This window comes from Macaca mulatta, chromosome 7 (assembly GCF_049350105.2).
Source record: "Macaca mulatta isolate MMU2019108-1 chromosome 7, T2T-MMU8v2.0, whole genome shotgun sequence".
Classification (NCBI taxonomy): Eukaryota; Metazoa; Chordata; class Mammalia; order Primates; family Cercopithecidae; genus Macaca; species Macaca mulatta.
In genome coordinates, this window is record NC_133412.1 from 22,510,218 (window position 1) to 22,533,822 (window position 23,605).

General features: G+C 46.9%; 1 protein-coding gene, 1 long non-coding RNA gene and 3 other non-coding genes across 12 annotated transcripts in view; 2 read left to right on the forward strand and 3 right to left on the reverse strand.

Moving 5' to 3' along the window:
• Positions 1–23,605, reverse strand: part of SHF (Src homology 2 domain containing F) — a 63,681-nt gene that overhangs the window by 18,804 nt on the left and 21,272 nt on the right. For 4 of the 6 annotated variants that reach the window (XM_077939321.1, XM_077939320.1, XM_028850873.2 and 1 more), the window contains exon 1: positions 1,335–1,847. The exons of 1 other annotated variant lie outside the window; for it this stretch is intronic. In XM_077939321.1, the coding sequence (XP_077795447.1) occupies positions 1,335–1,832 (498 nt within the window). In that variant the 5' untranslated portion in view covers positions 1,833–1,847. Of the gene's footprint in view, positions 1–1,334; positions 1,848–5,911; positions 5,935–23,605 lie in introns of those variants that run through there. One more of the 6 variants, XM_077939322.1, reaches the window with a different exon arrangement.
• On the reverse strand, positions 11,032–11,103 carry TRNAH-GUG (transfer RNA histidin (anticodon GUG)). Its single transcript has one exon. It is a non-coding gene; the product is annotated as a tRNA-His (tRNA).
• LOC114679392 (uncharacterized) lies at positions 11,550–22,578 on the forward strand. 3 transcript variants are annotated; one of them, XR_003731223.2, is made up of 4 exons: positions 11,550–13,547; positions 16,043–16,172; positions 16,343–17,908; positions 18,468–22,578. It is a non-coding gene; the product is annotated as an uncharacterized LOC114679392 (long non-coding RNA). The 3 variants fall into 3 exon arrangements; XR_013395540.1 differs by having other exon boundaries at positions 16,343–18,680; positions 21,700–22,560; XR_003731224.2 differs by lacking the exon at positions 18,468–22,578 and having other exon boundaries at positions 11,556–13,409; positions 16,343–17,114.
• On the reverse strand, positions 12,793–12,864 carry TRNAH-GUG (transfer RNA histidin (anticodon GUG)). Its single transcript has one exon. It is a non-coding gene; the product is annotated as a tRNA-His (tRNA).
• On the forward strand, positions 13,531–13,602 carry TRNAH-GUG (transfer RNA histidin (anticodon GUG)). The gene has a single exon. It is a non-coding gene; the product is annotated as a tRNA-His (tRNA).

The window sequence follows — 23,605 nt, forward strand, 5'->3', positions numbered from 1 at the left end:
CTCCATCACATCACACAATAGCGGGGGACAAGAAGCAGACAAGCACAGCCTGGGAGAAGTGCCCTTGAACCTTCCTCTGCAGAACAAGTATCCTGGCCCGGGATGGGCAGCCATGCCCCATAGCAAAAACTAGGGGAAAAAGAATTTGCATTCCTGAGGCTTCTGCTCTGGCCCTGACAGATCCCTCTCATCCAGGAAATGTGGCGGAACCGCGCTCTCTCAGCTAAAAAGCCTCAATCCTGGAGCCAACAGATTCGGAAAGCAACTCTGCACTCCAATCAAATACAAATGTTCTCTGCTGAGGAGCGGCGGGTAGGCCCCAGAACTGAGCTCCCGGGGCGAGTGAAGAAGGACAACAGAGCCAAGGCAGCCCACAGAGTCATCATCACAGAATTGAGGGGCCTGGAATGGCTTTCAGCTCTCACTCTGCCAGGGAGGAATAAGGCCGACCCGAGTCAGGGCAGGGCCCTGAGGCATGGTGGATGTCCTGTTCTCCTCCCTATCCTGGTGCCTGCAGACCCAGGAAAAGCTCCAGCCTCCCTCAGAATGGACCCGGGGGAGAGGGAGGCCAGGAGGAGAGGAGGAATGGGCTCAGCTGCTTAGCCCCATGTGGGCAACAGGTCCTGAGCACTGACTATCCTCATACCTGATAGGACAAGGGAAGGAGGAAGGAGTGGGCCTGGACCCCAGGAAGCCCCCCTTGGCAAGAACTGTAAGCTGCCTGTCTTGGCCTCCTGAGAACAACAGCCCATAGGGCAAAGGCCAGTTCGTGCTGTGTCCGCAAGAAGAAACCCGTCTTCACCTCCTTTCTGGGGCTTCGGCACCTGCAAGGATGCTTAGGCTGGAGAAATAGGAGGAGGAAGAGGAGGAGGAAGCAAAGAAGCAACAGGAGGGAAGAGCTTTGTGCTGGCTATGCCCTGGGGGAAGGGTCAGAGATCAAAGGGCAGTGAGCTGCTGCTTCCAGAGGGGCAGAAAGGCCATCAACCAGTGGGGGTTGGGAGGTGCGCCTCAATTCCCGCTAGAAAAAGGCTCACGGATCAGGCTGGAGGGGGCTGCGAAGTGCAGAGCCAGCCTGGGAGGGGGAGGGTCACCAGTCCTGGGGCCATTACAGGGAATGGGGCAGAGGGGCAGAGTTTGGGGCTTCCGTCTCAGATGAGTCGGCTGAGAACCTGAACAAAGGTGGGTGAAGGCTCGGAGCCCCGGGGTCAGGGGCTCGCGTCTGCCAGTCGCTGAGACACCGAGGGGCCCGAGTCAGGCCACCTTTGTCCCTCTCGCGACCTCCAGACCCCTGACCGCCTCCCCTCCCCGCCATCCCGGCCCGGCGCGGCACTCACCCTGTCGCTGCTGGCGGGGGGTCCGGAGATCCGCTCATCAGCAGGGGGCGCCGGGGGCCCCGGGGTCTCGACCCGAATAAGGCGGTGTGGGGGAGAGCCGTGGCGCGGGGGCGGCGTGGGGCCGGGGGCAGCAGGGGTGGCGAGGGCGGCGGAGCCGGACGACCCCCCGGAGTAGGGGTCTTCGAAGTCGCGCTCCCGCTGCAGCCTGTAGGCGGCCAGGATGTCCGGAGGCGGCGCGGGGGGCGCGGCCGGAGAGGGCGCAGGGGGGCGGTAATCCGGCTCAGGGGGCGCCGGCTTGCTGCCCCCTCCGCCGCCGCCCCCCCCGCGGAAGCCCAGGTGCTCCCGGAGCCACTTGGCTACTCCGCCGCTGCCGCCCCCTCCTGGGCCGGCTCCCGCACCCCCGGCGCCCCGGCGGGACCCCCCTGGGCCGCCCCCAGCGCTCCCCTGGGCCCGCGGCCCCGGCCGGGAGCCAGCCGGAGGAGCTCCGCTCAGTAACATGGGGCCCGCCAGACTGAGCGAGGGGAGCGCAGCCGCTGGTGGGGGGCGGGGGCAGGGGTGGGGAGGGGGGCGGGGCTCCGCCGGGCGGGGAGGGGGCGGGGCGCGTCAGTAACAAGGGAGAGGCGGGACTCCGCTCCCTAACGGGGTCTTCCTCCTCCCGTAGCTGAGAACAGCGGACGCGGGCTTCCAGCCAGTGTGGGCACACAAGAAGTGAAGTGGGCAGCCCTGGGGCAGAGGATGCGACTACTGAACTGAGGTTGAATCCTTCACGTGTCGCTACGCGATCCCCTGTGGGGCGCGCATCCATCCCCATCTGTTCTTTTCCCCAGCTCCCAGGTCGTGCGAGACGCAGAGAGGGGAGCCCCCAGACTCCTGACTCTAGGGCGCCTTCCGCCTCTCCTCTTCCCTCTCCCAGGATCTTGCAACTGGGGAACTATAATCTAGGAGGAAAACCTAGGCGGGCAAGAAAAGGGGCTGTTCTGTAAGATGTGTCTGTAAGCCTCCTCCTCCCGTGCTACCTTGGGAGCCCCACAACCTCCTCCCATCCAACCCTACGCACTGCACATACCCGAACCTATGTTACTTCCCAATCCAGGCAAACACATCTCACATCACATACAAACAACTCCCTAGAGACGCCCACTTCTCCCGTGTCGTTTCCACACACGCCCTTCTCACACGCAAACAGCCCTCGCTCAAACACCCCCCACCCACGGGAGCACCTGCCCAGAGCGGGCCCACCCAGCCCTGACGGTAGCATGCGCACGCACGCAGAAATCCCTTCCAGCCACATCCCGGGCTTCATTGTCAATCAGATTAGTAACAGAATGGAAACAGACAAGTCAATAAATCAAGTCTAGAAACAGTCCCAGTGTTGTCTATCACCAACTCCTTATCCTCTCGAGGCTTGGATGCTCAAGTGCTAGGCATTTTTGTCTTAGAAATAAAACCACTTCCGACTGGGCGCGGTGGTTTACGCCTGTAATCCCAACACTTTGGGAGGCCGAGGCGGGCGGATCACGAGATCAGGAGATGGAGACCATCCTGGCTAACACGGTGAAACCCCGTCTCTACTAAAAATACAAAAAAAATTAGCCGGGCGTGGTGGCGGGCACCTATAGTCCCAGCTACTCGGGAGGCTGAGGCAGGATAATCGCTCAAACCTAGGAGGCAGAGGTTGCAATGAGCTGAGATCGTGCCACTGCACTCCAGCCTGGGCGACAGAGTAAGACTCCCGTCTCAAAAAAAAAAAAAAAAAAGAGAAAAAAGAAAGAAATAAATAAAAGAAATAAAGCCAGTTCCTCACCATAAATGTAGCCCTGAAGCCAACACCAACATTTGCTTTTGGCTCTGCTGGGAAAGTAGCTGCCTCACCTCACCTTACCCCACTCTCTTTCCCCCACTGCCTCAGTGTCTCCGCACTCCTAGGCTCATGTCTGCCTCTTTTTTTTTTTTTTTTTTTTTTTTTTTTGAGACAGAGTCTCACTCCATGGCTGGAGTACAGTGGCACGATCTCAGCTTACAGCAACCTCCACCTCCCGGGTTCAAGTCCTCCCACCTCAGCCTCCCTAGTAGCTGGGATTACAAGCGTGTGTCACCATACCTGGTTAATTTTTTGTATTTTTAGTAGAGACGGAGTTTCACCATGTTGGCCGGGCTGGTCTCGAACTCCTGGCCACAAGTGATTCACCCGCCTCGGCCTTCCAAAGTGCTGGGATTACAGGTGTGAGCTAAGGGCACCTGGCCATGTCTGCCTTTTGAGGCGCAAAAAGCCAAGAGGCCCCAAAGGAAAGTAGTTCAAAGCAGGGGGTGTAAAGAAGGATGTAATGGCAAAACTGTGAATGTCCTGGGATTCCCAGGGCATCAAGTCTCAAAATATTTGTTGAATTCCTGTTTTGTGCAAATTCTAGTTGGGCAAGGTGGCTCACACTTATAGTCCCAGGTACCCGGGAGATTGAGGTGGGAGAATTGCTTGAACCCAGAAGTTCAAGGCTGCAATAAGCTATGATTGTGCCACTGGTCAGACAGTGCTGCTTGTATTTAGGACAGTGCTTCTCAAGCTTTAAAGTGGACACTAATCTCCTGGGGATCTTGTTGAGTTACAGATTCTGACTCTCTAGGTCTAGCTGGGGTGCGGTCCCAGGTGATACAGATGGTGCTGGCCCCAGACTACATGTTGAGTAGCTGGACTGTAGGCGATACTGGAGAATCTGATGTTGTACTTGGTTTTATGAAGTATAATAGAGAAAATACCGTGCGTATTTTTAAAATGTGCAGTTAAATTGACTAATGATGCAAAACAAAGCTGGACATAGAGATGATAAATATAGAAGAATGGTCCAGTTAATGTATATCAGAGAGTTTCCATGGTCACCAGGTGTGAGGGCATGGATAGGTAACTAATAAGAAATCCAATAGTTGTGGGCCGTAGCCAAGTATTTGGGGAAGGTACTCAATGCTACTGATCCTTGCTTTCATTATCTCTGGAAAGGGCATGATAATCATTGAGTGAGGATTAAGGGAGATGATGAATATGAAAAAGGTTTGAAAACTGTAAAATGCTCACAGTGGAAGGTGTGACATGAGTTAAACTGCTTGACAGCTCAGAGGAATGAAATCAATCAAGTCTGCAGGCTTCATGCAGGACAGGAGGTAGACCTGAGCTGGATAGGATTTGGACAGATGAAGCAAAGGAGTGAAAGGTCATTCCAAGACAGGAGATCAGCATTAGCTGGACAAAGGCATAGATGTGGGAACCCGCACACCATAAAGAAGAGGAGTATTCATGGTGGGAAGAGTAGGAATAAAATTAGATGGGAAGGAGGAAAGAGTCATAAAGGTAGGGTTTAAACAATAATTTCAAAATTATAATAACTTGTGTAAACCATACACTTACTCTTGTTTTAAAAGATCTGCTAATGTACTTTCCTCCATTACCAGAGTGTGAGCTCCTAAAAGCAGGCAGTTTTAGCACCTCATGGGGCCAGGCAGCTTGAAAGGAACCAAGGATACAGAGGTGAGGCCATCACAGCAAGGCTCCTCTGAGTATTGGGGGGAATTTTCTAGATTCAAATTCTGTTTACTTTTTCTTTCCTTTAGAGATGAGGTCTCACTCTCTTACCCAGGCTGGAGTGCGGTGGCACAATCATAGCTCACTGTGGCCTTGAACTTCTGGGCTCAAGCGATTCTCCCACCTCAACCTCCCGAGTGTGATCCGCCTCGCCCAACTAATTTTTAATTTTTTGTAAAGATGGGACCTCAGTATGTTGCTCAGACTGGTCTTGAACTCCTGGCCTCAAGCAATCCTCCCACCTCGGCCTCCCAAAGCACTGGAAGTACAGGTGCACACCACCACACCTGGCTAATTTATTGTATTTTATTTTCCATAGTTTCTTCATGGTTAGATTCAGGTTACACATTTCTGAAAGGAGCACTACGTAGGGGATGTTGTTGACTTTTTAGTGTGTTACACCAGAAGACCCATAATGCCCATAGAAACAAAGGTTTTGCTATGTTGCTTTGACTGGTCTCAAAATCCTGCCGCTTGGGCCTCCGACAGTGCTGGGATTACAGGTGTGAGCCACTGCACCCAGCTTAGATTCAAATTCTTGCGTGTTAAGCAGTTCGCCATAGTATCAGGATTCTGTAAGGAAGCATGGGTGCTCCCATCACCAGGTGCAGAGCTATCACATGGCATCGGTTTAACAATGTTGAAATGGATAAAGACAATTTCTCTTTCTTATTCTTAGTTTTATATAGCTATAATTGTGGTATACACATAATTTTATATCTTTTTTAACTTAACATTATATCATAATTTTCCCATTTTTGTCATGTAGGCTTATTTTCTTCCAAAATTTTTGGGGAAACTATAAACCCTACAGAAAAACCCAAAGAAAATATAGTGGAGGGTGGGCACAGTGGCAGAAGCCTGTAATCCCAGCACTTTGGGTGGCCAAGGTAGGCGGATCACTTGAGCTAAGGTGTTCAAGACCAGACTAGGCAACATGGTGGAAATCCTGTCTCTATTAAAAAAAAAAAAAAAAAAAAAAAAGTAAGTGTAGTGTAAACCTACTTACCCTTCAGCTAGATTCATCTCTTTTTAAATTTTGGCATATTTGCCGTATTCCTCTCCTTTTTCTTTCATTTTCTTACCCACTTGTTACAAGTTGCAAATACCATGACACTTCGGTTTTACATACTTCGGCAGGCATTGCCTAAAAATAAGGAATTCTATCAGGCTACAAGATGATTATCACATTTAGGAAATTTAATATTTCTGTAATACTATTGTTTATCGTACAAATCTTATTAAATTTTTTGATTTTTCCTGAAAGTGTCTTTTATAGTTTTTGGTTTGTTTGTTTGTTTTTAAAACATTTAAAAATTTTCCTTCAGGCAGCCTCCTGAGCCAGAGTAGGCTCAGAGAAACTCTCTACAGTTTTTTTTTCCTGATTCCAGATGTTTGTTTGTTTATTTATTTGTTTATTATTATTTTGAGATAATCTCGCTCTGTCATTCAGGCTGGAGTGCAATGGCACAATCTGGACTCACTGCAAGCTCCACCTCCCGGGTTCATGCCATTCTCCTGCCTCAGCCTCCCGAGTAGCTGGGACTACAGGCGCCCGCCACCATGCCCGGCTAATTTTAGTTTTGTATTTTTAGTAGAGACAGGGTTTCACCGTGTTAGCCAGGATGGTCTTGAACTTCTGATCTGGTGATCTGCCTGCCTCGGCCTCCCACAGTGCTAGAATTACAGGTGTGAGCCACTGTGTCCAGCCCTGATTCCAGTTTAATTAAGGTTCCACATTTCATTTGTTTGCTAAGTTCCTTCAGTCTATTTTAATTTTGAACAGTCCCTTACTCTTTTGTTGCTAGTTTTGTTTTTCATCACATTTATCCTTTTGAAATATCCGGGCCAATTGTCATGTAGGATGTCCCACATTCTAGACTTTTCCATAGTTTCTTCATGGTTAGATTCAGGTTACACATTTCTGAAAGGAGCACTACGTAGGGGATGTTGTTGACTTTTTAGTGTGTTACACCAGAAGACCCATAATGCCCATTTGTCCCTTTATTGGTGATTCTAGGCTTGATCACTTGATTAAGCTGGAGTCCACCAGATCTCTCCACTTTACAATTTAAAGAAAGCTGTGGAATGATATTCTGAGATCTTTTAGCTGTTTTCTTCAAGCAACATTTTATCCCATGGTTTTGTCCCCAACATTGATGATCTGTACTTACATTTGCTATTACACTGGGGATTGCAAAATAGTGACTCTCTAATTCTATACTTCTATGAATTCAAAATATCTGAGACAGGTCTCAACTAATTTAGAAAGTTTATTTTGCCAAGGTTAAGGATGCACCCATGACACAGCCTCAGGAGGTCCTGAGGACATGTGCCCAAGATGGTCACAGCCCAATCAATGTGTATAAAATGTACGTTGGTCTGGTCTGGAAAGGTGGGACAACTGGAAGCCAGGGAGGGGGCTTCCAGTTCACAGGTAGATGAGAGACAAATGGTTGTGTTCTTTTAAGCCTCTGGTTAGCCTTTCACTGAATACACAATATACATGTGAGAGGAGAGGAGAGGAATAGTCACCTATGCCTTAGTCTGGTTTAGTGAAACAATAGGGCAGAGGAAACAATCAGATATGCATTTGTCTCAAATGCATATAATATTCAATAATAAGCCTCAGAGGGATGGTTGAGTTCCACAAGGAAATTCCTCGTGGGCAAATTGGAGGAAAGTATGTTGGTTTTTAGAATCTTCGTAGCTATCTTATTTAGGAATAAAATGGGGCCAGGTGCAGTGGCTCACGCTTATAATCCCAGCACTTTGGGAGGCCAAGGCGAGCGGCCTTATGCAGGCTTCATGCAGGACAGGAGGTAGCCCTGAGCTGGTAGGATTTGGACAGAAGAAGCAAAGGAGCGAAAGGTCATTTGCAAGCCAAGAGATCAGGAGTTCAAGAGCTTGAGCTCAGGAATTAGAGACCAGTCTAGGCAACATGGCGAAACCCCATCTCTAACAAAAAAAAATTAGCCAGGTGTGGTAGTATGAGCCTGTAGTCACGGCTACTCAGGAGGCTGAGGTGGGAGGATTGCTTGAGCCTGGGAGGTGGAGGTTGCAGTGAGCCGAGATCGTGCCACTGCACTCCAGCCTGGGCAGCATAGTGAGACTTTGTCTCAAAAAAAAAAAAAAAAAAAAAAAGATAGGCAGGATTGCCTGACACAGTTCCCAGCTTGACTGTTCCTAGCTGGTGTTCTTCTGTAAAGGAGAGCTTTCTTACCTCTCCCCCAACCTCCATCTCCATGGAGTGAATTTTTTTAAATTCAACATGATATAATCCATTACTATCACATTATTATTCTTTTTGATGCCCAAATTACCTAAAATTTGGCTATTGGGAGCCTTTTCAAGAAGCTCCTGTGTCCTTCTTCTGTTTTGTTTTGTTTTTTTGAGAGGGAGTCTTGCTCTGTCGCCCAGGCTGGAGTGCAGTGGCACAATCTCGGCTCACTGCAACCTACACATCCCGAATTCAAGCAATTCTCCTGCCTCAGCCTCCTTACCAGCTGGGATTACAGGCGCCTGCCACCACACCCAGCTGATTTTTGTATTTTTAGTAGAGATGGGGTTTCACCATATTGGCTAGGGTGGTCTCAAACTCCCGACCTCAGGTGATTCGCCCTCCTCAGCCTCCCAAAGTGCTGGGATTACAAGCGTGAGCCACAGCACCCGGCCTCCTGTGTCGTTTTACTTGGTCCCATTAATGTTTAAGCTTTTCCGTGCTTTCTCACACAAGATGTTCCAGAATCACTTTGCACTTCCCCTGCTGCAGACTTAGAATCAGTCATTTCTTGAAAGAAATCTTACTCCTTTTAGTTGGGAATGGTATTTTAAAATTGACTTTTTACTTTGTAATTTTATTTTATTTTTGAGACAGGCTGTCACTTTGTCTTCCAGGCTGAGTGCAGTGGTGTGATGATGGCTTACTGCAGCCTCAACTTCCTGGGTTCAAGCACGCCTCCCACCTCAGCTGCCCCAGTAGCTGGGACTTACAGGCATGCACCACCATGCCCAGCTAATATTTTGATTTTTTTGCAGAGATGAGGTGTCACTCTGTTGCCCAGGCTGCTCTCAAACTCTTGAGTTCAAATGATCCTCCTGCCTGGGCCTCCCAAAGTACCAAAATTATAGGCATGAGCCACCGTGCCTGGCCTGTAATTCTAAAATGGTTATTTAATATAAATAATTTAAATAAATTTAATACAGCAGCAGATATACTGCTCCTTTAAAGAACAGGGCTACCCCATAGGCAGTGTGCCCAGAGCAGCCTCAGGCCACATTCTTGTTTCCCCTCTCAACCTCCTAAAGTTGTGCATATTTCAAGGCTAAATCCTTAGCCTGACTGGTTTCAGATGAGGCCACATCTCCAAAGGCTGTCCTAGGTCCTTCCTAGGATTTCACTGAAGCCCCAAGTCAGTTACTTTTACCAACTTTCTTTTTTTCTTCCCTCCTTACTATAGAGTTAAGAGGAAAGTGCACTATTTCTCCCGGTCATGTCCCTATCAAGGATAGTAAAAGAAAAAAAGAAAGAAAGACCTAAAAGGGCTACAAATTACTAGAAAAATAGGAGCACACACTTTTCTTTTTAGTGGAAATACAGACTATTTCTATTTGATATGAAAATAACATGATTCTGCATTGAAAGGACACAATTTAAAATGTAGCAACTCTCACCTATAATCCTAGCACTTTGGGAGGTCGAGGTAGAAGAATTGCTTGAGGCCAGTTCGAGGCTGCAGTAAGCCAAGATTGCTCCACTGCACACCAGCCTGGGTGACAGAGCAAGACCTTGTCTCTAAAAAAAAAGCAAACCTGACCATTTCACTCATTATGGACTCCATAAGAAACCACTGTTCAAATATTTATGGAGAGACTGTGTGCTTGGAACACAAACATATGTTAAGATCCAGTCCTTCAATGAGCTTGAATTTTGAGTTTTCTAACCGTAGTGGTTTGTGACTTAAAGTTGGATCCTGATAATAACAGAAGGGAGACATGGGAGTGGAGAGTCTCCAAATGGCCTGCCAAGTCAAGTTCCTCTATCTTACTCCAAATTCAAGATGCTTCCCTGCCCTTCCCACCTGAAATCAAAATAGGGCTGCTTCCTAACAGAGCCCAGGCTCCCAACCAATATATACTATATTGGTTATAGTAAAGAGTACCTTTCCCCTATCTTACCAACACAAACTGTTTCCCCATCTCCCCAGCCTGGAGTCAGGGCCGGGGGAAAAAGAGGAACAGGATCAGAAATAGGTAGAGATTCACACCCCTCAGGGTATTTGAACTCTTCCCAGCAAAGGGAGATTGCCTACCAATACAAACCTCATGTTCTGTTCACATTCCATCACCTCAGGGGAAAAAAAAAAAAAAAAAGAGCAGGCAAGCGAGAGCACATTGTTTTTATGCACAAAGCAAGGAGGAATACATTCACATACGTATATGCATATATAAATATGTGTTCATACAAGGACTGTTGTGGAAAGATATAGTGGAAACTGAAAATAATTGGTGGATAGGGTGAAAAATGAAGAAGAGCTGTACTTTTTAGTAGACTTTTGTGCATGTATTCCCTATTTAAAAATAAATGCCCAGAGACTCCGTCTCAAAAACAATTTTTTTTTTAAATTAAAAAACCAAAGAAACCAAAAATTATCTGGGAGTGGTGGTGCACGCCTGTAGTTCCAGCTACTTGGGAGGCTGAGGCAGGATAATCGCTTGAACCCGGGAGGCGGAGGCTGCAGTGAACCAAGATCGCGCCACTGCACTCCAGCCTGGGCAACAGAAGAGATTCTGTCTCAAAAATAAATATATAAATAAATAAAAATAAAAATCAATGACTCAATAAAAAAGGTACATGAAAAGAAAAAAATCACAAGGTCATGGGGGAGCTGTTTTGCTGGTGTGGAATGATTCAGAGAACGATATTTGGTAAGAAATGGATTGTAACTGCTTGGTCTGAAGCTGCATGAGAGGATTATATGAGAGTTACTGTAGGTGGCGATCCTCGGAGTGGCTCAATTTTCAAAGGCGAGAGAAACATTGTTCCAAGAAAGTGAATTATCATTTATATAAAATGTTACAAACAAGTGGGAAAAAACCGAGCCCCTTGCCGTGCCATTGTTCCCACAATGCCGTGACTCGGATTCGAACCGAGGTTGCTGCGGCCACAACGCAGAGTACTAACCACTATACGATCACGGCGAGCTACCGGGGACCCGTAGGATTCCACTTCTGATTACCATCTTCAACAGTCGTAGGCCTTCCCAGTTTGCGCGTCATCAAATGTCCTACTTCTGGGGCGGGGTTCCAGCCTGTCGCTGAGTCTGATAACGCGCAGGCGCGTTGTACTCCGCCAGTTGCTTTTCTTCCTCTGTTTTGGCCCATTAGCCACGGGCGGTGGTGATGATGACCTGGGCTCCCTGTGAGCGCAGTGGAAGTTTAGGGGAGACCGCGTGAGCATCCAGGAATGGGGCTGGGCGGAACTCAGACTCGCCTTGGGGAATGCCCATTTCGTATGCCCCGGAGACCCTTGCCGCGACCCGTGGAGGGTTCCGGGCCTGCAGGGGGCGCTCCTCAAGGGTCCTCCCTCCTGCATCCTCCAGCGGCGACCCAATGCCGCCTCTGTGGAGATTGTGGACGCCCTAGAACCGGGTTCCACGTAGAAAAAAAATCAACAAACGCATCTCGCCATCTTCCCAACACCCACTTCCTTCCAGCCTCTCATACTTCCCTGACCGCCCTGACTCCTCCTTCCTCAATGCCCCCGCTATGCCAGGTGCCCACCTAGGCTGTGTCCCGGGGCGGCAGCAGGGACTAAGTCCTATTTTAATTATTGTCCACCAGTGCTCTCGACCCCACGGCGCCTAGAACCTGCCGAGTACACAGCAGGCACTGGCTATTTGCTAAACTCAGAACGTACCATTGGTATTTAACAAGCGAATTCCAGAGAGACCATCTGCCTCTCCAGTGTCACCCGCTCCCATCAATCTTCCCTGTGCAGAGCCGCTGGAGGGATCTTGCTAAACACGATTTAAATATTTTCACTCCGGCCCTCCTCACCCTCACCCCTGGACGGCAGAAACTTTGTCTGCCTTTTCCAGCTCATCTCTTGGCCCTCCTTCAGGGTCGTTCCCCATTCCTCAATTGCACTCATTCACTCTACACGTCCTTGAGAAGCGCCTACTACCTGTCAGGCTAGAGCCTTTGGTCGTTGTTGGGGTGGGGACTTACAAAGAAGACAGAAGACTTATAAAGAGGAATTAAGACCTTTCCTTTTTGGTGAAACCCCGTCTTTACTAAAAATACAAAAAAATTAGCCGGGCATGGTGGCGGATGCCTGTAGTCCCAGCTACTCGGGAAGCTGAAGCAGGAGAATCGCTTGAACCCAGGAGGCGGAGGTTGCAGTGAGCCAAGATCGAGCCACTGCACTCCAGCCTGGGTGACAGAGCAAGGTTCCATCTCCAAAAAGAAAAAAGAAAAGAAAAGAAAGAAAAAGATTTTTCCTTTTCAAGACTCCCTTTATCCTGGCTGCCTGACAAATTCTCATTGTGCCTTTAAGAGCTACTTTGATCCTCACTTCCTTTGCTAAGCCTCCTTTTCCTATCATTAGGAATCTGCTACCAGGGCTTCCGTGGAAATTTATACATAGGTCTATAACACTCTTTAGACTGGCGAGTGCTCTGTGCTTTGTCTTCAAGAACGCGCCCAGGCTCAAAGGACCCAGAAGCCTGTATCTTTCCAAAGTCCAATTTAGCCAGAGCCAGCGTAAACGTCGCTCTCAAATGTCACAAGGAGATCGGGGTCCATTTTCCACAATGTTGTGAACTCAGGATTAAAAAACGGATTGGTACAATAAAACGTAGCCCCCTTGCCGTGCCATTGTCCTCACAATGCCGTGACTCGGATTCGAACCGAGGTTGCTGCGGCCACAACGCAGAGTACTAACCACTATACGATCACGGCGAGCTACTGGGGACACGGGGCCTCGACTTGTCGCCTGAACTCTTCTCTGTTGAAAGCCCCGCCCCCTTGCAATGTCATTGATTTGTCACTGTTTGTTCTCGCCTATCTCCACCCTCGCAGCCATCTGAGGGCACGCAGGCGCATTAATCTCTGCTCGCCCGATTCTGGTCCACACTTGCCTGCGGACCAGACACCCCGGTTTCTCCACCGTGGAGGCTGCTCTCGGGGTTCCTCTTATCCCGCACCTCAAGGAAGTTTTGTGGTGGTGGGTCAGAACTGATTTTCCTTGTTGTGAAATTTAAGAGACAGCTCCAGTCCAGCTAAAGTCGTTCAGTTAGCATGATAGCCAGGGCATGGTGAGCATCAGAGAGACTTCGGGTCAGCATTCCGGCGTTCCCCAGGGGCTTCACACCATTGCAGGCCCGGACTCACAGGAATCCTTTGGTTGCAAAGCGCTTTCATGTCCCTTCTTCTGCGGTCCGTGTGTACAGCCAAGAGGAGACTTCGGGCTAGGGAGTCCACAGCGCTCCCGGCTGCTGTTGCAGGTGAACGTGGGTGCCAGAGGAACCTGGTAGATAATGGAAGCTTAGGAAAGCTGGAATGGCCGCCATCTAGACGAGAAGGGCAACACTGGGTCACCTGCTTGTCGTGGCGTCCCGGTAGCTCGCCGTGATCGTATAGTGGTTAGTACTCTGCGTTGTGGCCGCAGCAACCTCGGTTCGAATCCGAGTCACGGCATTGTGGAAACAATGGCACGGCAAGGGCGTCTTTTTAGACTGGGAAAGCCACGTTCTTCTGGGAAGCTAACTCTAAAAGCTGCCACTTGTCATAAGGCCAGAGCTGAAATTATAATGGACAATTAAGTGTGAACAAAAAGTTCCGTGGATACTCTGGGGCTTTCCTTTCTGTTTTTAATTTTTCATCTGCTAGTGAATCAGTCATCCCCCACCTTCCCCAATATGTGATTATTTTCTTTTTGTGTAGCTTCTGTGTGGTACTCTTTATTTTACCCTTGTGAATGATCAAATCATATGTTGGGTCCTCTAAAAAAACCTCACACTAGCTAAAACCTCAATACTTTGGGGACAAACGGGTGACAGGAACAATGTGCAAGCATTAATTAAGGGTTAGAAGAATGCAGATTAGACCATACGCTGAACCATGCTTGCTTCAGATCCCATGACAAGTGAAAAATATGACTGCACTAGAGGTGCTGGTTCCTGTAGCCACTGTGAGGGGTGCTAATGAGAGGTTTGTGGCCTCCATCTCCACAGTCTCCTAGGTGAAAGGGGGTTTTCTCCTGGAGGGTTTTCCCCTAATCTACCTCAAGTTTAAGCACATTTTCTTTGCTTGTTTTATGTGGACCTAAAAAACCCAAACTCAACAAATTCAGGTCTGTCATTTGGCATTAGGCAAAATGGAACTGAGTTTTGGATTTGACTTTCAGGCAGCTGGTGGCAGCTATGTCACTGTCAAGGAGGGAATGAGAGGGGACTGAGGAACGAGCCTCTCCAGCTCCTCTCAGCTATCCTGAGGGTGGCAAGGCAAATCCGAGATCATTCTTGGGAGAGATAGACATTGCAGTGGGGTTGCGTCCCCTCTACCCACAGTCAATCAGTAAAGAATGACTGAACAGCACTTAAAAGCAAGGCACTGGCCTCACGCCTGTAATCCTAGCACTTTGGGAGGCCGAGGCAGGTGGATCTCTTGAGCTCAGGAGTTCGAGACCAGCCTGGGCAACATGGCGAAATCCTGTCTCTACCCAAAATACAAAAATTAGGGCATGGTGGCGCGTGCCTGTAGTCTCAGCTACCTGGGAGGCTGAGGTGGGAGGCTTGCTTGAACCCAAGAGGCAGAGGTTGCAGTGAGCTGAGATCACACCACTGCATTCCAGCCTAGGCAACAGAACAAGACCCTGTCTCAGTAATAATAATAATAATAATAATAATAATAATAATAATAAAAAGGCAAGGCACTACTGGGGGGCTGTAATCTTCTCAGGTCTCCAGTCTCCCAGTTCCCTACATTTGGTGGGTTTAATGACGCACAACAGGACGGCTCAGACCACGAGAATGTTCTGTGCAAAACAGAATGGGGAAAGGTGAGCCTGAGAACTTGCCAAGCTTTGGATGACTGATTCAAGAGTTATATGTCGGCCGGGCGCGGTGGCTCAAGCCTGTAATCCCAGCACTTTGGGAGGCCGAGATGGGCGGATCACGAGGTCAGGAGATCGAGACCATCCTGGCTAACACAATGAAACCCCGTCTCCACTAAAAATACAAAAAAATTAGCCGGGCGCGGTGGCGGGCGCCTGTAGTCCCAGCTACTCGGGAGGCTGAGGCAGGAGAATGGCGGGAAACCGGGAGGCGGAGCTTGCAGTGAGCCGAGATCGCGCCACTGCACTCCAGCCTGGGCGACAGAGCGAGACTCCGCTTCAAAAAAAAAAAAAAAAAAAGAGTTATATGTCTAGAAAATCAACATCGTCAACAACAAAAAAGAACTGGCCAACAGGAAGGTGGTGGCTTATATTCCTCCAGCCCCTCACCAAATAACTGCCTTGACAGATTTCAATCTGTGAACTGGAATAAGGTGTCAAGGTGGGATGCCAGGAAAGGCTCTGGCTTTTCCCCTGAAGACCTGCCCCCACTGCCCTGCTGTAGGTGCTTCAGTAGGCAATGAGCTGCTCCCACATACTGAGGAGAAAGTCAGGAGTAGCCACTCTCTAAGAGTACTACAAGGAAAAAGTGTCAACCAAGAGGCTAGGCATGGTGGTTCATGCCTGTAATCCCAGCAATTTGGGAGGCCGAGGTGGGAGGATTGCTTGAGCTCTGGAGTTTGAGAGCAGCCTTGACAACATGGTGAGACCCTGTCTCTACAAAAAATTCAAAAATTAGCCAGGTGTGGCAGTGTGTACCTGTAGTCCCAGCTACTCAGAAGGCTGAGGTGGGAGGATTGCTTGAGCCTGGGAGATGGAGATTGCAGTGAGCCATGATCATGCCACTGAACTCCAGCCTGGGCAACAGAATAAGAACCTGTCTCAAAAAAAAAAAAAAAAAAGAGTCAACTAATAAAACAAAAATCGCAAAAATTCACCATCTGAGATAACCTGCTAGCCATCCATATCTGAGGTCAGGAATGCTGAAGAAAGCTGAACTGAAAATGTTGTATTGTGACCTAGTTGCAGGAAGAGTGACACGAGGGGAGGGTGCGCTCCTGCACTTCGGACTAATGGCCTTTTTGGCAGCTACACAGAAGTCCAGGAGATGGGCGCATCTGGCTCTCAACATTTCATAACATCGTCTTTTGAGGTCAGTCAATTTTCCTTACAAAACAGACTTTGATAATGACTTCCCTACAGGAAAAAGCATTGCTTTGAACAAGCTTATTGGCACTGTTCTCCTAACTGTGGGTGTTTTGGTTTAGACTCTTAAGAGTCTGGTTAGCATAATTAATTTCCCTTATGCCCACTTATCTCTAGGTACACCGACAAAATGGAGTGTCTGGGCTGGCAAAGCCAAGAGCTGGAGGCCCTGGCCTGGAATGACCTCATCAAGACCCTGCTGCCCTGGGACACTCTCTCTGAGCAATCAGTCAGCACCCCCTTCCTGTTGATCTCTTGCTTTTAAAATTGTTTTATGATTTCTGATTCTGGGAATGTAATCTTTCCTCTTGTCACTTCCAGCTTGAGGTTGGAACTCTTCTCTAGGTCTCAGTGCCAGGAAAGAGGTAGGCAGTATAAGAGCACCCTGTTCACACATTCCAGCTCCAGTTGTTCCCATCTTGGTTGGATTTGTGAATTTCTGCAGGTTTCCAACCTCTAAGTCACTTTGACTTTTTTTCCCTTCCATCTGAGAGACCCTGAGGTACAGTAGTTGACAGTACTAGACTAGTCCTAACTCTAATTAAGGGGTAGCATAAATTGGGCTCGGTGGCTCACGCCTGTCATCCCAGCACTTTGGGAGGGTGAGGTGGAAGGATTGCTTGAGCGCAGGAGTTCAAGACCAGACTAGACAGTATAGTGAGACTTCGTCTCTGTTGGGGGAGCTAGCATAGCTTAGAAATGAAGCCTCTAGCCCCCGAAAGTAGGCTGCTTAAGATTTGAATCCCAACTCATCCACTTACTAACTGGGTGACCCTGGGGGATCAACATGTCTCCATGCCTCAGTTTCCTCATTTGTAAAATGATTGTAAAATGATTTCTCATTTGTAAAAGGATTGTTATGAAGATTAAATGAATGAATATTTGTAAAGCAATAGTGCCTGGCACTTACTAAGGCTTACTGAAGTTTTACTTAAATAATACAGTAGATGGGAATATAACATAATGAAATCAACTCCTTAAAAATGAGCACCCTGGAACATAAACATCCAAATGAGTATTGTGTTTCAAATCAGGCATTCCACTTTCTCCAAACAGCTTCCCAAAATATTTTTGGAATTCTTATTTGAAGATTATTTTCAGGGCTAATTTATAAGCCATATGAGTACATCCACCTCAATATTTATAATCACATTCTATTTTGAAATAACTTTTGACTGCTTTTAAAGCCACCTTCAAAGAGAAAAATGTCACCACTGAGTCTTTTAAGATGCAAAAATGTCAATGACAATGCCAGAAATGTTTTATAAGTAACATTCCAGCAAAAGAAAAACAATTTTTTTTTTGGTAGGAGTGTGTAGACTTCAAAGGGCAAACCTACAAGGGACAACAGTAATTTACAAGCTTCAGATTGTCTGCTTAAACCATCAACCCCATGGCTTCCTGGTTATACTTCCTGGTTATACCTTGTATATCTGGGAGCTGCCAGCCCCCACAGGGGCACAGTGTTGAGCAGCTGCAGTAGCAGCCATATGCCCCTGGACCAGCAGGCTCTGGTCCTGTAAGTCTTGTTCAAAATTCAGAATCTTGATCCACAACTCAGAATTACCCAGTGAAAGTCTTCATTTTTAACAGAGTCCTCTCCAAGTGATTCATCTGCATAAGAAAGTTTGAGAAGTGCTGCTCCAGCCTAAAGCTCTAATGGAATCCTTCATTGTTCATCTTGTGAGTACTTGGGTTACTAGAAGGGACCTGCCTAAATCTACTGAGCCTCATCAATGGGGGTGTCATTGAGGTTTTCACAGTAAGGAGATGGTGATCTGGGAGGGGGTCATCAAAGGGCCCATGTTTAGGGCCGTCTAGGGAGGAGGCAGCACATCTGGATTTCCACTAGAAGGCGCTGTGCCCCAGGAAGTAGTTGTGAAAAGCTGAGGCTGGAAAAGACTCATTTAATTTGCAACATACCACTTCTAACTTAACTCAGCCTGTTCCACAGGGATTCTCTGGATATTTAGGACTCAAATTTCATCCGTCTACTTATCCATCTATCCATCCATCCATCCACCCACTTATTCATCATTCATTCATTCATTCATTCATTCTTCCCATAAACTAGCATCTTTTAGTTCTTAAGTCATGGGGAGCTGCAAAGCTGTATAAGATACTTCTTATCCAGAGTAGTTTATTTTTGAGCTGAGTTTGTCAACTGAGATTTGCCCCTCATCCAAAGTCAAGTGACTAGCACAGACTGTTCAATATGCATTAGTTGGTCTCTTGTTTTTAGGTACTTCTCTCCGTATCCACAAAAAGAAACTGTGGGGAGACATCGTGCAGGACTTCATTGCTGTCAAGAGACCTGAAACTAATTCCTGAGTCAGGAAGAATGCAGGAGCTGCCTTGCAGAAGCAAAAGTCTAAATCAATGGCTTCCAAACATTTTAGAACTGATAAACTAGGACAAACTTTTCACCATTGAATGAAAAAATGAGGTCAATGTGGTAAGCTTTTGAAATGCTAAATACATTTATTTCAAAGGACTGTCCTCTAGGTTGAGACAATGCCCTTCTTATTTTTGAGGTATTAAAGTGACTTTTATAAAACTATGGAGAAAGTAGGTGATTGTTTGTTTGTTTTTTAGATGGAGTCTTGCTCTTGGCTCACTGCAACCTCTGCCTCCCAGGTTCAAACAATTCTCCTGCCTCAGCCTCCCGAGTAGCTGGGATTACAGGCATGTGCCACCACACCCAGCTCATTTTTGTATTTTGAGTAGGGATGGGGTTTCGCCTTGTTGGCCAGGCTAGTCTCGAACTCCTGACCTCAGGTGATCCACCTGCCTCAGCCTCCCAAAGTGTTGGGATTACAGGCGTGAGCGCTGCGCCCAGCCAGTGATAGGTTTTAAAAAACATCTTTTCTTGGAAACATTTTAAATTGGCAATGTTGGTCTCCAAAATTAGTTTTGAGTTACTGGCCAGTAAAATCTGCAAATACAAAGCTCACTACAGAGCCCAGAGAGCAGAAGAATCAGGCTGAGCAGAAATGGTCCTGGGTGAGTAGAGGGTCTGAGGAGGCATGCTCAGAGGGAGATGTGTTCCTGTTCTGTTGGGCAATGGTCCATGCTGACACCTATCCTCCCGCCCAACAACCAGTAGTGCCTAGTACAATCTGTGCTAGGCCTTCGAGATATGAATTAAATAAGATCCATTCTTACTCTGAGATCATTTTAGTTCGGGGTTAATCAGATGAGTGAAGAACTAATTAGAACTATGCCAGACGTATATACAAAGTGTATTGGAGCTTAGATCATTGATTCTACCAGGATACAACATGTGATCTGAGTTCCAAGGCATGCATAGTACTTTTCCTGGAAAGGGAAAGAGAAAGGATATTCTACAGCTACTCGGGAGGCTGAGGCAGGAGAATCACTTGAGGATGGGAGGCAGAGGTTGTAGTGAGCTGAAATAGCTCCACTGTGCTTCAGCCTGGGTGAGAGAATGAGACTCTGTCTCAAAAAAAAAAAAAAAAAAAAAGCGGAGAGGGGAAGGGTATTCTAGGCAAAGAGAAAGGCAGAAGTAAAAGCAAGGAAGTATGAATGTAAGTACAGATAGCATAGGAAAAGACAAGTTGTAGCTACAACATTAGATATGGAAGGGAGGGAGGTCAGGGAGGGCAGATCACATGAGGCCAGGAGTTCAAGACTAGCCTGGCCAATATGGCGAAACCCCATCTCTACTGAAAATACAAAAATTAGCTGGGAGCAATGGCACATGCCTGTAATCTCCCCTTAAACAAATCAACAAAGAAACGACAAAGATATGAAGGAGAGAGTGGAGGATGAGAGGGTGGAGCCAAATCGTGATGAATCTCTTATCCTTATTGAGTCAGGCCTCTTTCCTGGAGGCTGATAACATTGCTTTGGGGATCCATTGACAGCCATAGCCTTGTTCTCCAAACTAATACACCTATGATAAAATATGAGGAATTCACAAATTTCCTGAAGGCTGTCCATAGGCTTTGTGTCAGGCATTGCGGTGAGAGGGGCATTTAAGTTCCCATTTTTAAGCAGAAGAGAGACATAGTCATATCTGTGTTTTAGAAATGTTAGGTGTAAATGGATAATTATATCCTGATAAAAGTCTTTATTCAGGAGAGACAGAAGAGAATTTCTGCTCCTTGGGCTAGTAGTTGATGTTTTAGTGTAGGGACTTAATACTCATCTGGGGATGGACGAGGGACTCTTCCCTCAAATCACACCCGTAGATGTTTTATCTTTAGCGTGGAGGTACAGGGGATGAACATGTTGGATGGAAAAAAAAATGGATATGAGGCTTGAGTGTGTCATCCAGAAGATCACTAGGACGGCTAGATAATAGAAAGGAGAGCTATATTGGTGATATCAGTTTGCAGCTGGGAAGAGAAAGTCTCCAACCTGGGCCAATGGAGCTCTTTCTTCTTCTTCTTCTTTTTTTTTTTTTTTTTTTTTTGAGACAGTATTTTATTCTGTTGCTCAGGCTGGAGTGCAGTGGTGTGATCACAGCTAACTGCAGCCTTGAATTCCTGGGCTCAAGCCATCCTCCCATCACAGCCTCCCAAGTAGCTGGGACCACAGGCACATACCACCACACTTAGCTAATTTTTGTATTTTTTGTAGAGACAGGATTTCACCATGTTACCCAGTCTGGTCTTGAACTTCTGTGCTCCAGCGATCCACCCACCTCAGCCTCCCAAAGGGCTGGGATTACAGGTGTGAGCCACCTCACCCGGCCTGCTCTTTCTTCAAGGAGGGGAAGGACAGGTTGGGTTTTATGCTTCACAGAGTTTGTGTCATACATATTCAGCAGATTTGGGGAAAAGCTATACATATTTATGAGGGGAACTGAGTGTATGTGCAATGAGTAAACATGTATGTAACATACATACCATGTTTACTTTGGGGTAAGGTTTTGGCATTAAAATGAGGTGGAATTGGCTGCACATCAAAAGGTGAACTATAGGACACAAAGGCAATTTGTGCACAGCCTCTATAAGCTGTCTGAAACTGGCTTAAGGTCTGCAATAGCTTCTGAGAAAAGAGTATTTGTAAGGCTGGTCCTCTGTCTAATCAGACTGTTATCTGGGTTTTAAATCAGAGTTCATAGCTCCTATTGTTAGGGACCTTAGCCATAGGAATTTAGCAATTTGCTATGCCAGCTTGAACCTTGGACCCATAAATAAGTTACTTCCCTTAACCTTTGGGTCTATCTTACTTGATAAAGGGGCATCTATTTTGGTCTCTCAGATCAAAAGAGGAAGATCTAATATCAAGTATATAATGTTTTCTAGAGTCAGCGTAGCCAAAACGGCATGAAAAGAGACATATCCATGTTATACTGATATCATTCTTAGTTTTGAGCATTTGACATGATGGTACAATGTGCAAATTTCAAATGTAATTTTAAGTTAAAAGGGAGAGATACATACAAAAATTGCAACAATCTGACTTGAATTTGTTTTATTTCCAAACTTTCTTCTAAATTTCAGTCAGGCTAGCCACGGTGTCTCATGCCTGTAATCCCAGCACTTTAGGAGGCCGAGGTAGGCGGATCACTTGAGGTCTGGAATTCAAGACCAGCCTGGCCAACATGGTGAAACCCTGTCTCTACTACAAATACAAAAATTAGCCAGGCGTGGTGGTGAGCACCTGTAATCCCAGCTACTCAGGAAACTGAGGCAGGAGACTCGCTTGAACCCAGGGGGTAGAGGTTGCAGTGAGCCGAGATTGCACCATTGCACTCCAGCCTGGCCAACAGAGATAGACTCCGTCTCAAAAATAAAAATAAAAATAAAAATAAATAAATTCAAAAAGTCAAACTGTTTCTGTGTCATGACTACTCTGGTTGACTGGCCTTGTCCTGAGTCTAGATAAATTATTTTTAATCATATAATCAAAGCTGCAAATAACTTCTTTTTCCTTTAATTCTCTTTGGTCAAATGCTCCAAGAAAACTCACAGTAATTCACAAGTTCATATGTTCACAAATTCTCTGATACTCCTCCCTTCAAGAAGTAGAGCTTAGCCAGGCTTGATGGCACAAGCCTATAGTCCAGCCACTTGGGAGGTTGAAGTGGGAGGATCACCTGAGACCAGGAGTTTGAAGCTACAGGGCACTATGATCATGCCTGTGAATAGCCACTGCACTCCAACCTGGACAACATAGCTAGACCCCATCTCTAAAAAAAAATTTTTGTAAAGAAGTAGAGGCCGTGCGTGGTGGCTCACACCTGTAATCCCAGCACTTTGGGAGGCCCAGGTGGGTGGATCACTTGAGATCAGGAGTTCGAGACAAGCCTGACCAACATGGTGTAACCCTGTTTCTACTAAAAATACAAAAAAAAAAAAATGAGCAAGGCATCATGGCGCATGCCTGTAATCCCAGCTACTCAGGAGGCTGAGGCAGGACAATCATTTGAACCCAGGAGGCAGAGGTTGCGGTGAGCCGGGATCACACCACTGCACTCCAGCCTGGGTGACAAAGCAAAACTTTGTCTAAAAAAAAAAGAGTGAGATAATCAATGTCTGTCTTTTAAAGCTGCTAAGTTTTCAGGTAATTTGTTACACTGTGATAAATAACTAATACAGATTTTGTTACCTAGAAGTGGGGGCACTGCCATAACAAAAACCTAAAATGTGAAAGTGGCTTTGAAATTGGGGAGCCTTGGAGGAAAGTGTTAGTGAAAAGTCTGAACACCTTGAAGAAGCCTCAGGGCCCTTGAGGAGATTGTAAGTGAGAGCACAAAGGAGGAAAGTGAGGAAAATCTTGCTGTCAATTGGAGGAAAGGGGTCATTACGATAGAGCAGCAAAAAGTGTAGCAACACTGCCACCTGGGGTAATGTAGAAAGTAAAAATGTACCAAATGAACCGCATGATTAGCGAAAAGATTTCCAGGCAACCTGTTGAAAGCGTCTCCTGGTTTCTTCTTATCGTTCATAGTAAAATGCAAGAGGAGAGAGATAAGTCAAGAACTATTCAACATGAAGGACATGAAGGAACCAGAATATGAGGGGTTTGAAAATTTTCAGCCTCTCTAACTGGCTAAATGTAAGAGATAGATTCAGTTTTTGGGGTTTTGTTTTTGTTTTTGTTTTTTTAGAGACAGGGCGTCGCTCTGAGGTCCAGGCTGGAGTGCAGTGGAATGATCATAACTCACTGTAGCCTCAAACTCCTGGACTGAAGCAATCCTCTTGCCTTGGCCTCCTGAAGCTCTGGGGTTATAGGCATGAGCCACCGTGCCTGGCCAAGAAGTGAATTCTGAGCAAAGATCAAATCTAGGGCACTACTGGGAAAACATGGTCTAAAGACAAAGTAAAATGCTGTGTCACAATGATCCAAGGTAGAGCCTCAGAGTACCATTCAGTAAGACAAAAGGCCCTCTAAAGATGTTAAGGG